The sequence below is a fragment of the Pseudophryne corroboree genome, assembly GCF_028390025.1.
Source record: "Pseudophryne corroboree isolate aPseCor3 chromosome 3 unlocalized genomic scaffold, aPseCor3.hap2 SUPER_3_unloc_24, whole genome shotgun sequence".
Classification (NCBI taxonomy): Eukaryota; Metazoa; Chordata; class Amphibia; order Anura; family Myobatrachidae; genus Pseudophryne; species Pseudophryne corroboree.
This window is the reverse complement of record NW_026967513.1, coordinates 738705-754027: the sequence shown is the minus strand read 5'-3', so window position 1 is coordinate 754027 and position 15323 is coordinate 738705. Positions and strand designations below refer to the sequence as shown.

At 43.9% G+C, this 15323-nt stretch overlaps 1 protein-coding gene and 2 pseudogenes across 1 annotated transcript in view; 1 reads left to right on the top strand and 2 right to left on the bottom strand.

Annotated features, from left to right (window-relative positions):
* LOC134983774 (zinc finger protein ZFP2-like) overlaps positions 1-14794 on the bottom strand; it is a 41954-nt gene extending 27160 nt beyond the window's left edge. Inside the window, exons 1-4 of the mRNA XM_063949411.1 lie at positions 14765-14794; positions 12029-12146; positions 11850-11947; positions 11103-11694 (exon numbers count right to left, since the gene is read on the bottom strand). Of these exons, the coding sequence (XP_063805481.1) occupies positions 11103-11694; positions 11850-11947; positions 12029-12101 (763 nt within the window). The 5' untranslated portion in view covers positions 12102-12146; positions 14765-14794. The remainder of the gene's footprint in view (positions 1-11102; positions 11695-11849; positions 11948-12028; positions 12147-14764) is intronic.
* Positions 1959-2079, bottom strand: LOC134983799 (5S ribosomal RNA; annotated as a pseudogene).
* LOC134983797 (5S ribosomal RNA) lies at positions 3816-3936 on the top strand (annotated as a pseudogene).
* Positions 14795-15323: the final 529 nt, after the last annotated feature.

Below are 15323 nucleotides of genomic sequence, written 5' to 3'. Positions count from 1 at the left end.
AATGGTACTGCAAATATGTGTGTTCCTGATTGTGTATTATAAAACTCACCTTTTTCTGTATTCTAACTCACCTTTATACTGTTTCCAACTCACTTAGAAATCCCAGCAGCACTTTGAAGAGACCAGCCCCACAGAGCAGGCTCAAAGAGTCTGGTCACTGCTTATATAGGCTCACCCAGCTGTTTCAATCAGCCCCTCACCCTCCTGATTACTCCTGATTACTCCTGATTACTCCTGATTACTCACACCTGAGTTAACCCCTCAGGCTATCACCTCACACTTTTTTTTTTTTCTGTATTCTCTTACTAACCTATAGTTTCCTACTGTATTGTCTTACTGACCTATAGTTTTTTTCTGTATTGTCTTACTGACCTATAGTTTCCTACTGTAATGTCTTACTGACCTATAGTTCCTACTGTATTGTCTTACTGACCTATAGTTTCCTACTGTATTGTCTTACTGACCTATAGTTTCCTACTGTATTGTCTTACTGACATATAGTGGCTTCTGTATTATTTTACTGACCTAGTTTCCTTCTGTAATGTCTTACTGACCTATAGTTTCTTCTGTATTGTCTTACTGACCTAGTTGCCTTCTGTATTGTCTTACTGACCTATAGTCTCCTTCTGTATTGTCTTACTGACCTATAGTTTCCTACTGTATTACTGTCTTACTGACCTATAGTTTCCTACTGTCTTACTGACCTAGTTTCCTACTGTATTGTCTTACTGACCTATAGTTTCCTTCTGTGTTGTCTTATTGACCTATAGTTTCCTTCCATATTGTCTTACTGACCTACAGTTTCCTACTGTATTGGCTTACTGACCTATAGTTTCCTACTGTATTGACTTACAGACCTAAAGTTTCTTCTGTAATGTCTTACTGACCTATAGTTTCTTCTGTATTGTTTTACTGACCTATAGTCTCCTTCTGTATTGTCTTACTGACCTATAGTTTCCTACTGTATTACTGACCTAGTTTCCTACTGTATTGTCTTACTGACCTATAGTTTCCTTCTGTGTTGTCTTATTGACCTATAGTTTCCTTCCATATTGTCTTACTGACCTATAGTTTCCTACTGTATTGTCTTACTGACCTATAGTTTCCTACTGTATTGACTTACTGACCTAAAGTTTCTTCTGTATTGTCTTACTGACCTATAGTTGCTTACTGTATTGTCTTACTGACGTATAGTGGCTTACTGTAGTCTTACTGACCTATAGTTTCCTTCTGTATTGTCTTACTGACCTATAGTTTCTTCTGTATTGTCTTATTGACCTATAGTTTCTTCTGTATTGTTTTACTGACCTTTGAAAAAAAGAATTGGAAACCGCACTGGTATAGTAGGTGTATGTGTGAAATGGTAGACTATCTGTAATTAGCTGATAACAAAATTCAGGAATAGATTCTCATTTTGGGAAGTAGACACTTAAGGTAATACACTCCTTATTTTTATGTGTCAAAAACACTGCCCATCAGCGGTGCTCCCACGAGTCAGAAATATATTGTAAACACGACAACAAGAGAAGAAAGGAGACTCTTTTTGGGAAGCACTCTTATACAGATAGTAATGTGTGGCTAATTGCCACAATAGCTAACTAAAATTCAATACTTTAATGATTTTCGTTAAAAAATTAATTACTGAGGAGTTCAATAAGCGCCAGTATCTGTTTAAATAGTGACATTGCGAAAATATGAAGAAAATATTTTTAATCAATAAGGTACAAATACCTAATATAAGCCGGGATGGGTAGCTTTGTGATTTAGTGACTTGAAAAACACCAGCTATAAGACAACTTGTGGTCAGAAATATATTTATTCAATGTATATATATGACCATCATTTGAAGACTGCTGTGTATCCTAAACTGGGAATTGAATCCTAGCAGGTAGTTAAATCATAGGTCATGACCGATAGGCGAATCAATGCTCTATTTCAGTGACAGACAGGGTAGCAAATACTTGCAGTACCAGGGTGTTCCTTGGTGGTCTCCCATCCAAGTACTTAAACCGGCCCTCCACTGCTTGGCTTCCAAGATCAGATGAGATTGGGCATCTCCAGTGGGGTATGACCGCAGACCTTATGCTTACCCTTGTCACACTGTGTCCTTAATTGGGCACAGGTAAGAGCCAATTTGTGATATCATGTAGACCACAGGTGTCTAAATAGCTGATGAAAAGGAATATGAAGTTATTTATCAACGATATAAACAATGACACAAATGTCAGATACCCATCAAAGTATTCACGGTGGAGGTGGTCGCAAATACAAGTAGAAAAACACACCTATTCTGCACAAATAATTAAGAGTATCTCTAATGTCTATTTCTAGATAGAGCAGAAAGGGAGGCCTCCAAATTTGGACTCCAAGATCTCAAATATAGTTGTATCCCACATATACTCCGGATTATACAGTAAGGTATACCAAATTGGTGATATTCCAGCTCCAATACCCCACCATAATTAACCTTCAAATAGCGGGGAGACAGTACAACAAAATTTATGCCACATAAATCATCAGTTGAGTGTTTTTTAAAAGAGCACGGAATTCTGCATAATACACATCAGAAATATATTCATGTGTTTGATAGAATCCTAAATTGGATGTATCAACATACACTAATGGATTATGTGACCAAGCATTATTGCGAAACGTACGTCAGGCAGAAGGTAAGAGAGGTTTTACCTCACGGTCACGTGGTGCGCACACGTGACCGCAACTAGCCGATCACGGCGGAGTTCGTCGCTACGGGAACCAGCCTAACAGGAAGAACAGTGCGGCCGGAGCACAGCAGCAGGTAACACGCGGGCAGACGCGGCCAGCACCTTCCACAAGGTTCTCCCTGACATTTCTTCTCCATACAAGTAAGACACCATAAAACTCGTATACAACCGGATAAGGTAATATCGTGACTCAAGCAATAATTCTTTTCTTTCTCTGTGCATGATAAACTCATACTCAGAAGGCACAGAGAATACTTCAATGTCTGCATGAGCAACAAATAACAAAACAACAGTGAGAAAAAAAAGTGCTTATTAGCTACCAAAATCATAGATGCAGAGGCATCGATCATTTTTTGGAGCTTATCAAATATACAAATGTTCTCTCTACGTTTGATGCACAAATCCATGCTTTCTTTGAAAACACCCCTTTAATTATATGTATGGTACACTCACTGTTCGTGCTGTTCCCCCGCTACCTGAAGGTGATCTATGGTGGGGCATTAGAGTCAGAGATATTATTACTTAAGATATATCCTATTGCATAATCCATTAGTGTATGTTGATACATCCAATTTAGGATTCTATCAAACACATGAATATATTTCTGATGTGTATTATGCAGAATTCCGTGCTCTTTTAAAAAACACTCAACTGATGATTTATGTGGCATAAATTTTGTTGTACTGTCTCCCCGCTATTTGAAGGTTAATTATGGTGGGGTATTGGAGCTGGAATATCACCAATTTGGTATACCTTACTGTATAATCCGGAGTATATGTGGGATACAACTATATTTGAGATCTTGGAGTCCAAATTTGGAGGCCTCCCTTTCTGCTCTATCTAGAAATAGACATTAGAGATACTCTTAATTATTTGTGCAGAATAGGTGTGTTTTTCTACTTGTATTTGCGACCACCTCCACCGTGAATACTTTGATGGGTATCTGACATTTGTGTCATTGTTTATATCGTTGATAAATAACTTCATATTCCTTTTCATCAGCTATTTAGACACCTGTGGTCTACATGATATCACAAATTGGCTCTTACCTGTGCCCAATTAAGGACACAGTGTGACAAGGGTAAGCATAAGGTCTGCGGTCATACCCCACTGGAGATGCCCAATCTCATCTGATCTTGGAAGCCAAGCAGTGGAGGGCCGGTTTAAGTACTTGGATGGGAGACCACCAAGGAACACCCTGGTACTGCAAGTATTTGCTACCCTGTCTGTCACTGAAATAGAGCATTGATTCGCCTATCGGTCATGACCTATGATTTAACTACCTGCTAGGATTCAATTCCCAGTTTGGGATACACAGCAGTCTTCAAATGATGGTCATATATATACATTGAATAAATATATTTCTGACCACAAGTTGTCTTATAGCTGGTGTTTTTCAAGTCACTAAATCACAAAGCTACCCATCCCGGCTTATATTAGGTATTTGTACCTTATTGATTAAAAATATTTTCTTCATATTTTCGCAATGTCACTATTTAAACAGATACTGGCGCTTATTGAACTCCTCAGTAATTAATTTTTTAACGAAAATCATTAAAGTATTGAATTTTAGTTAGCTATTGTGGCAATTAGCCACACATTACTATCTGTATAAGAGTGCTTCCCAAAAAGAGTCTCCTTTCTTCTCTTGTTGTCTTGTTTTACTGACCTACAGTTTATTTCTGTATTGTCTTACTGACCTATAGTTTCTTTCTGTATTGTCTTACAGACCTATAGTTTCTTACTGACGTATAGTGGCTTACTGTAGTCTTACTGACCTATAGTTTCCTTCTGTATTGTCTTATTGACCTATAATTTCTTCTGTATTGTTTTACTGACCTACAGTTTATTTCTGTATTGTCTTACTGACCTATAGTTTCTTTCTGTATTGTCTTACAGACCTATAGTTTCCTATATATCCCTCATCCCTCAGTTTGGAAAATTTGACCGAGAGAACAGGACATGATACTATAGCACATGGCGAGGAACCGAACCGTACAACATATCAAACAGCATCCAAGAAACTCTTAACAGAAAAACTAATGCTGTTTGCACGAACTGTTTGAACAAGAACCTTGAACACAGCAGGTTGACAGCACCGATGTGGGCATCCAGTGTCCCCTTGAGGATTCAGAGAAATTGATTTATCGGTAAGTACCAAAATCCTCTTTTCTCTTTCATCCACTAGAGGACACTGGAGTCCTACACAGTAGGGGACATCCCAAAGTTATCCCCCAGGGAGGGAGTGCTGTCGGTGGCCTGCAAAACTAAACGTCCGAACTTAGAGTCTCAGGACGAAAAGGTATCAAACTTGTAAAATTTTGCGAACGTGTGGGCTGAGGACCACGTCGCCGCTCTGCAAAGTTGAGTAGTGGAAACACCTCTTGCAGCCACCCATGAGGCACCCACTGATCGTGTAGTATGAGCACCTGTCTGAACCGGAACCTGTTTGCCACAGGAAATATAAGCTTGCTGAATGGGCAAGTCGAATCCATCTAGACAAAGGCTGCTTAGATGCTGGCCAGCCCTTCTTTGGCCCATCATAAAGAACTGACAATAGTCCAACTTTCTGAAAGACGACATAACTTTTACGTATACCCGTAAAGTTCGGACAACATCCAAGGACACTTCCCCATCTGCGAGATCCTGAAAAGATGGGACCACAATTGGCTGGTTTACGTGAAATCCCGAAACCAACCTTAGGAAGGAAACCTGCTTTTGTAAGGAGTTCTGCCCTAACCTCATGAAACATGATAAGGCTCCCAACTCAGAAACACGCCTGGCCGAAACCAAGGCAAGCAATAATGTGACCTTCCAAAATAAATATTTCAGGTCTGTTCTGCCTAAAGGCTCAAAAGTTGGAGATCTCAAACATTCCAACACCAAATTTAAGTCCCATGGCGCAGTGTTAGGACGAAAAGGGGGTTGTATCCTCAGAACCTCCTGTAAAAAGGTTTGAACCTCTGACAAGAATGCTAACCGCTTGTTGAAATAGGATGGAGAGAGCCGAAATTTGAACCTTCAGAGAGCCCAGCCTCAGTCCTACATCTAGACCGGCCTGATGGAAAAGTAGAAGTCTGGATAAGTGGAAGTTCGTCGAATTCCACCAATGTTCTTGACACGAGTCCATGTACCTCTTCCAAATCCTGTAGTAGTGCATGGCTGTGACCGGCTTCCTAGCGGCAAACATCATAGGAATGGCCGTTCTTCGTATCCCTCTATTTCTTAAGATCCGGGTTTCAATAGCCACGCCGTTAAACGCAGCCTGTGCAGGTGTGGGTGTTGGAACAGTCCCTGAGATAGCAGGTCCTCCCTCTAAGGTAACCGCCAAAGATCTTCCACTAGTAACCCTCGCAGGTCTGAGTACCAACCCCTGCGGGGCCAATCTAGTGCGATTAGAAATGCCCACACTCGTTCTCGCTTCAACCGTTTCAGAACCCTAGGTATGAGTGGGAAAGGTGGAAAAATGTAAACCCTCCTGTAACACCAAGGAAGTGTTAATGCGTCCACTCCTTCTGCTGCTGGATCTTTTGTCCTGGACACATATCTGGGCAGCAGATGGTTTTGCCAAGACGCCATTAGATCGACTTGAGGTAGACCCCATCTCCTCACCACCATGTCAAAAATCCGTGAATGTAGGCACCACTCTCCCGGATGCATGTCCTGGCGGCTGAGATAATCTGCTTCCCAGTTTTCCACACCTGGAATGAACACTGCCGAGAGGATGATGTTTCGCCTTTCTGCCCACAACAAGATCTTTGTGGCTTCCTTTAACGCCATCCTGCTCCTTGTTCCTACTTGATGGTTTATGTAAGCCGTCATCGTGACATTGTCCGACTGTATCTTTAAGTGTTGACCCATGACTAGGTCTGCGGCTAAGAGAAGCGCATTGTAAACTGCTCTCAGTTGGAGAATGTTTATGGGTAGGCTGCTCTCCTGTAACGTCCATCCTTTATGTCCATGGATACCATGACCCCTCCATGTTCTAAACCCACAATAACTGACTGGATTTATTCCATCTTGAATCTGCAAACCGTTAGGAATTTGTTCCACTAGGACGGCACCCCAACCTCTGAGACTGGCGTCCGTTGTCAGGATCCTCCAATCCCAAATGCCGAATCTCTTGCCTGCTGCGAGATTCTGTGCAACGACCACCAAATCAAGTAGGTTCGTATGCGCGGTGGAAGCTGGATTCTTCGATGTAGAAGCCAGTGCGAACCTGCTCCCTGAGCAATGAGTTTCATCTGCAATTGTCAGGAATGAAGTCCGCCGTACCGGAGAGCTGCGAATGACGCCACCCTCTTCTCGAGAAGTAGCACAGAGGTGTAGAGAACCCGTCTGTGTCCTTAGTACCTGAGCCACTAACCTCTGTGGGTCCTAGATCTAGTTCTCTGGTAGGAATACTCTTAATTGTATCGTGTCCAAGATGAGACCGAGGAATTGAATCCGTTGAGTTGGCATGAGGTTGGATTTCTGGAAGTTCACAATCCACCCATGTTGAATGAGAAATTGATGAGATGTCTGAGCATCCTTTATCAGCTGTTTCTGAGATGAGGCCTTGATCAGTAGATCGTCTAGATAAGGTATGATCGTGACCCCTGTCTCAATCCTGTCACCACTATTGCTATGATCTTTATAAAGATTCTTGGAGCTGATGATAGACCGAATGGCAGGGCCCTGATTCGGTAGTGATCCCACACCGGTGCAAATCTTAACTAAGCTTGGTGATGGGTCCAAATCGGGATATGAAGGTATTTTGCACTACCAAAAGTTTTGAATAAAATCCCGTTCTTCATTGAGAATCCGGGACTGGCGACTTAACCCTTTGTATGCAGGAGTCTTTGAAGTTGCCTCCTGTAACGCTCCTGCTCGCAATGGGCACCTAGGCCCTCGCGCTGCAAATAAATGGACTGTGCGGACGCTCTTGTAACTATCCTGTAACCCTGGGAAATATTGTTGACCCAGACGTCTGGTGATGTTTTGGCCCAGGCGTCCCGAAAACCTTCCAACTCTGCGCCCCCAAGGGGGACCCAAGGTGAGCAGGAAAACCGTCATGCCACGGGTTTGTCAGCAGGTCTGTTCTGCTTTTCTGGTGTCGACTATGAACGACCTCTACCTCTGGTTCCACGAGTCTGTTGCTCCAAAACCTCTTCTGGCTTGGTACGACAGCGATCCAATGAATTTAAACACTGGTCCCGAGCAACCTCCTCTAACGTGTGACGTGGTGCTCGAGTAAGAAGTAGGCAGAAAGGTAGATGTCACTGCAGTTGCCTGCGAAATCCACTTGTCTAACTCATCAAACATCATCTAACCCCCAAATGGAATAGCCTCTACTCTCTATAAAAGAAGGGGAGCGGCGGAGGAGCTGCGCTGCTAGCTACCAGGGCTTAAGTTATAAGGCAGCAGCGTATGAGAAGCCGCTGCTGCTCGTTCCCCCGTCATCTTTTCCAGCCATCCACGCCCTCGTACTAGTGCCGACGGCAGGAGGAAGCGTGCGGGGGATATAGCCCGGGTCTCGGTGAGTGCAGGGGAAGCTGCGGCTGCAGCCACGAGAGATATGTAGTTTCAGCGGGTGGCGGGAGGGGACGCTCTTTTCAAGCGCCCCGCTGTGTGTTTAAGAGGCGGCGGTATGCGCTGCCGCTGACATCCGCGCTGTGTCTCTCTCAGCCCTCCGTCTGTAGAGGAAGGAGGGGAGGGCGGGGGAGCTGACATGAAGTGGGAGTGTATAGCCGGCCAGGGAGTGTTTTAGACCGTTTGTTCTGTCACAGCGGCAGCGGAAGGAGGGGGGCGGCGGGGAAGCTGCGCTGCTGAGTCCCAGGGCTTAGAGCCAGAAGGTAGCAGCGTTGTGTGCGGTCCGCGGGAGGACGTCTGTCAAACTGCCTCCTGGATCCATGAAGAAGCTATGGTTACCGTAAGTGTAACTGTAACTAGGGCCCCTTTACAACCAGTACTCACTGCTGACTCTGTGCTCCGGATTTTCTGAGGAGAGATGCAGATCCCCTTTAGTAGGGATCATTGTCTCTCTATTCTGAAGACTTTCGTCCCCCTTTACATTAGGGTAACTCAGTCTCAGTACTGAAATGGAGGAGGAGCTCCCTTCTTGTGCTTGTACCTCCTTGGCACAATTTTTCAAACTGAGGGATGTGAAGGGGGAGGAGCCGGCTGTGCAGACAATGCTAATTTTTAGATTGTGCCACACCTCCGGTTGCAAGCTTCACACCCCTACTGTATAAGACTCCAGTGTCCCCTAGTGGATGAAAGAGAAAGGAGGTTTACTTCTTTCTTTCCCAACCGCTCGTCTATGCAGAAGGGAAATGTCTGCTGTTTATTGAGAGATGCTCCCTGTAAGGAATATAGAAATTTGCCACTTGTAGCTGAACTTGCAAAAGACCCCTCCCAATTTGCATCAGTTAAATTAAAGTCTCCCATGATTATGACTTCTCCCTTTAAAACCATTTTAGTGATCTCCAACAATAGTGTTAGGATCTCCTGCCCTGTGCTGCCACGTCGTCATGGCAACCGGGAGACAAGTGCTAGCGGAGTAACCTGAGCGCAGCTGATACTCCGGTTCGGGTCTTTTGCTGTGCAGTGGTTACAGGCTCTGTGCACGGCAGGGGATCCGGTGCTGGTTTTTGTGCTCACAGTCTGTGAGGTCTGAGTGGAGCGTGGACAGCACCTGCTTTATAAGGCCTCTTCTCAGGTAAAGCAGATGCTGCTGAATCTTTGTTGGTTAGTCAGTTCCTGAAAGTTAGCCAGTACTGTGTAGCTTTGTATTTGTTGTTGCTTACTGCAAATAGGCCTGGGGATTTGGTACTACACTCTGCCAACCCAGACCTAGCAGTAAGACTGGAGTCAGTTGTTTAGCTTGCTGGGGTTCTTTTACTACTCTGTGAACTTAGCAAGTTTGCGGCTGTATTCTAAGACTTGCCTGCATAAATCCTGTCTCACTGTGCAAGGTGTCAGGTGTCAGCTTAGTGGCAGTAAGCTGAACCTGTGTACTGCAAGTGAGAATTAGGATTGTGGAGACTCTCCTTGTGTCTATCATTCCATCTCTGACCGAGGAGTTTACTGCCACACCCGTTGGTAACCCTTTAGGGTTTTGCTGTTGCCCTTAGCAACAGCAATTCGGGTTCTCTACGTATTAAAACACAACATCTTGCTTTTCCCATCTGAGCATTACTAATACTAGGGAGACACCCAGTTCCTTAGCCTCTGGGCTTCTCTGTTCACTTTGTGTGTATTTTGTTACCCTATCACCTTCTGTGTACGTTATGTCATATTTCCCAGTCTGTCTGTGAGTTCATTTGTTTTGCATACCTATCCATTCAGACACCAGTACATTCCTGCAGGCACTGGTGTGCATAACAGTTCAAACACCAGTACATTCCAGCAGGCACTGGAGTGCATAACAGTTCTGACACCTGTACATTCCTGCAGGCACTGGTGTGCATAACAAATAGATTCTTGTCCAAATCCTGCCCCTGGCTAGGTGGTCTACAGATCACCCCAATGCGAATAATGTCCTTCTTCCCGGTTTCTGTGGTGACCCAAAGGGCCTCAGATTTGTCTAAAATATTTTTTATTAATTGAAGTAGCCTTTATGCTTTTTTTCAACATACATTGCTACCCTTCCTCCTATACTGACCATTCTATCCTTCCTAAATAAATTGTATCCTGGAATAGCTATGTCCCAGTCATGATCCTCATTGCACCATGATATTGCCACAATATCCAGGTTATCCCTTCTCATTATCACTATTAACTCTGGAAATTTGTCTCCTAAGCTCCTAGCATTTGCACATATAGCTTTAAAAATTATGTCCGTGCATCTGTTATTAGTAGCCATGTCCAGACAGTACAAAATAAATGACAAGTTTAACGTTGAAATTACCTGTTTAGTGATGTTGCTCAGTATTTGGTATTTGCTTTTTTTAACTAATCAGGAATCAAACTCTGTCCTTTACACCACGATTACACCTCGCTAAATGTAATGATATAAACCTGACCACAAATGGCCAAATAGGTTTACTATATACAAGGAATTATTTAATACCTGCATCATCTAACAAAATGAAGGTTATTTAATAAAAGGTTGCTAAACTGAGAAATTTTGATCTCATACAAATTAGACGCTCAAAAAAAAACACACTACTACTTATATATGATCCCTAAAAATAAACTTCTGCTTGTTACTTTTAATAACACTATAGTGATGTGTGTAATAACTCTCTTCATGTGATGTTTGCCATGGATAGCCTTGTGTTAGAAACACCCAACTGAGAACAGGGCTGATGGCAGAGGAGGGTGTAGGATAAGAGATTGCTGTAGTGACTGAGCAATGAGAATATGTGACTTCTGTAATAAGTGTTTATTACTCACCTGTGCTGATATCTGTAGGGATCTCCTCCTCCTTAGACTGCTGATCAACCCTCACATACGCCTCTTCTTCTCCCTCTATATCTTCTAGCTTTATATCAGTCACATACGTCTCTTCTTCTCCCTCTATATCTTCTGCCTTTATATCTGTCACGTATGTCTCTTCTTCTACCTCTGTATCTTCTGCCTTTATATCCGTCACATACGTCTCTTCTTCTCCCTCTGTATCTTCTGCCTTTATATCAGTCACATACGTCTCTTCTTCTCTCTCTATATCTTCTGCCTTTATATCAGTCACATACATCTCTTCTTCTCCCTCTATATCTTCTGCCTTTATATCAGTCACATACGTCTCTTCTTCTCCCTCTGTATCTTCTGCCTTTATATCAGTGACATACGTCTCTTCTTCTCCCTCTATATCTTCTGCCTTTATATCAGTCACATACGTCTCTTCTTCTCTCCTTATATCTTCTGCCTTTATATCAGTCACATATGTCTCTTCTTCTCCCTCTATATCGTCTGCGTTCATATCAGTCACATACGTCTCTTCTTCTCCCTCTATATCTTCTGCCTTTATATGAGAAAGACGTTCTACCTAAATAACCCAAAAAATACAAAGGCATTTTCATACTTTTTGATTAAACTGAGGTGAAACAGTATAATATCAGTGTATAATACACACAGCTCCTCTACAGATCATATAGTGACAATCACTTTGGTATATTGGATGAGACCCTAAATCCCACCTACCTGATCCTCCTGTGGGATCCTGTGATTCTCCTCTGTACAGTCCTGGTAATACAGAGGACGGGGACATCTCTCTGGGGTATCTCTGTTACTGGGTCCATCTGTAGGAGACACACAGTGACCGAGTACAGTGTATATATGTGATTATCAGATGATGTGTGTGTATATAGGGGCCCCCATACCTGCTTTCCTCTGTACAATACATGACAGTCTCCTCTTACCCAGTGATGTGAGGGGCCGGTGATTCTCCATCATCACGTCCTTGTACAGACACCTGTGTTCCTCTATATACTCCCCCTCCTGCATGGAGACATAGACAGTGACATCCTGACACCTTATAGGCACCTGACACACACAGTGATACAATCATCACCCAGAAACATCCCCTGGTGTTACTGTATAATGTCCCATTCCCAGGAGTCACCTCTCCAGTCATCACCCAGACACATCCCCTGGTGTTACTGTATAATGCCCCATTCCCAGCAGTCACCTCTCCAGTCATCACCCAGACACGTCCACCGGTGTTACTGTATAATGTCCCATTCCCAGCAGTCACCTCTCCAGTCATCACCCAGACACATCCCCTGGTGTTACTGTATAATGTCCCATTCCCAGCAGTCACCTCTCCAGTCATCACCCAGACACATCCCCTGGTGTTACTGTATAATGTCCCATTTCCAGCAGTCACCTCTCCTGTCATCACCCAGACACATCCCCTGGTGTTACTGTATAATTCCCCATTCCCAGCAGTCACCTCTCCAGTCATCACCCAGACACATCCCCTGGTGTTACTGTATAATGTCCCATTCCCAGCAGTCACCTCTCCAGTCATCACCCAGACACCCCCCCTGGTGTTACTGTATAATGTCCCATTCCCAGCAGTCACCTCTCCAGTCATCACCCAGACACATCCCCTGGTGTTACTGTATAATGTCCCATTCCCAGCAGTCACCTCTCCAGTCATCACCCAGACACATCCCCTGGTGTTACTGTATTCCCAGATCTCCTCAGATCCCAGTCACGTCCCTGTATTATTACTATAGATAGAAGTGACGTTATTGTGACGCTCCCAGATCCCCTCACCTCCCCAGTCATGTCCCTGTATTATTACTATAGATAGAAGTGACGTTATTGTGACGCTCCCAGATCCACTCACCTCCCCAGTCATGTCCCTGTATTATTACTGTAGTACTCTAGTGATCTGAAGGCCTTGGGACACTATGAGGGGGCAAATCAATGAATGAATGTGTAGATCTATAATGTAATAGAGATGCTGCCAACTGATGTATACCATATGTGTGATAATAACTTGGATCTTTCTAGTGATCCAATAATGTATAGTGTTTATGCATGTTATTATTCTGTGCCTGCTGAAGGTGAGGGGACTCTGGTAAGCGTGCAGTGCGCGGGGGGAGATCGTGGAGAAGCTTCCAGAGGTCCGTGTGCTGAGAGGGGTGGCGGGGCGCGTGTAGTGGCGGTTTTGTTGGTGGGCTGACTAAGGGGAGAGAAAAAGGCTGGCGGCTGAGACAAGGGAGCTTACAGGAAGGTGGTTCCCTGCGAGTGAGAGAGGCCCTGTGGGGGAAAGGAATTGGATGTCTTCCGCTGCGGGTGAGAAGCGCTGTGTTAATTTCCCCTGGTGGACGCCGAGCAGGGACGTCCCGGTGCCTGGTTGTCATGAAGAGTGCTGGGAGGCGGAGAGCTGGTGGGGCAGGCTAGTACATGGGAGGAGACCGCAGTGCGGGCAGCAGCTACCAGGAGTCCAGCAGTAGCAGACAGTTCTCCCCCCCCCCCCCGGCAGAGCTGTGTCCCTCATCCCATCCAACCTGCAGGAAGAGCCCGGTTGTTGGAGGAGGCGGAGTCGGGGGGAGGTCCATACCGGGCACACTATCATTGTAAGTGCAGGATGCCCCCATATAAATCCTGCTAATCTGCATACTCCCCTATCATCCTTTAACTATTAAAGTACCAGCCGCCAGCACAGTAGCACAGGGACCAGCAGCATCGGTGGATCTGAGGAGTATAAATATCACCTCTAGAGACTCCATATCCATTAGATAATGACCAGCCGGGTAGCAGTCATAGAGTGCGGTGGTGTATAATGATGAAAGCAGCTCGGAGAGGGCGCAGGGTCACCTAAACTTGGAAATTATACACTAGGGAGACTAAGCACCCCTCACCTATCAGAGACAGGTGCCAATAACCGGGACTTCTGTATGTTCTGGAGCCACCCCCACGGATCTACAGTGGGGCTATGCTTATACTGGGACAGGTAACACAGATTATCACCCCACTATATGTAACGAGTAGACCACGGGTGTCAGGGATTCCAGGGTGGACGGCTCCACGTACTACCTTCCTGTTTCAGGTTGTCTAGGAGCGCTACAATTAGATCTTCCATGGAAACCATGCTATTCATTGCCGTGAAGTAGGGATTGCTCAACAATCGTGAGGACAATTGCTCCAAGTGGATACCCATATAACCCAGAGTACTTCTTATAAACAGACACGAAAGGGCCGCAACCATGCACGATTATAGTAAGAGAACCCGGGTGGTTTTTCAAACGCAGCCCCACAACTTTCTTGTGGAATCGTATTTTTTGTATTGCATGCATTACCTTATGTATAGGTGGGGTATATTATTATGTATAGGTGGGGTATATTATTATGTATAGGTGGGGTATATTATTATGTATAGGTGGGGTATATTATTATTATGTATAGGTGGGGTATATTATTATTATTATGTATAGGCGGGGTATATTATTATGTATAGGTGGGGTATATTATTATGTATAGGCGGGGTATATTATTATGTATAGGCGGGGTATATTAGTAGAACGGTTCATGGTTTGAGTATTATATGATATAACTGTATAAGGTGGCCTATAACTTCTTACATATAAAACTAGTATACTTACCGGTGGAACTGTCTCAGTATCTGTGGAAGAGCCTGAAATCACAAAGGAAAGGTACGATAGGTAAATGTGCATAGTCCTATCTGGTTACATCACATACTAATGTTATAGGCGACCACTACAGGGGTAGGATATTTCTTAAGTGATTAGAGTACTGGGCTCTAAATAGCTTGGGTGGAGGCACATTGCACATATACACTGTACCCCCATGTAAAAGAGGGGTTATATTACTATAGATATGTGATGTCACTGTGACACTCCCAGTTCCCCTCACCTCCCCAGTCATGTTCCTGTTTTTTTTTTAAACATTGAATTTTTATTGAAGAGTTTACACACAGAAATGGGGAACAGAAAAAAGAGGTAGGGGAAACACAGGGGGAGTCCGGAATGGTTACCATATGCAAAATGAAAACAGCGCACAGTCGGATGAATATACAATTGGCTACATTAGGCGTTCAGATACATAAGGAGGAGAAAGCACTGAGAAAAGACATGGAGGAAGAGAAAGAAAAAAACAAATAAAACAATAAGGACTAAAATACATTATACTTAGGAAATACCT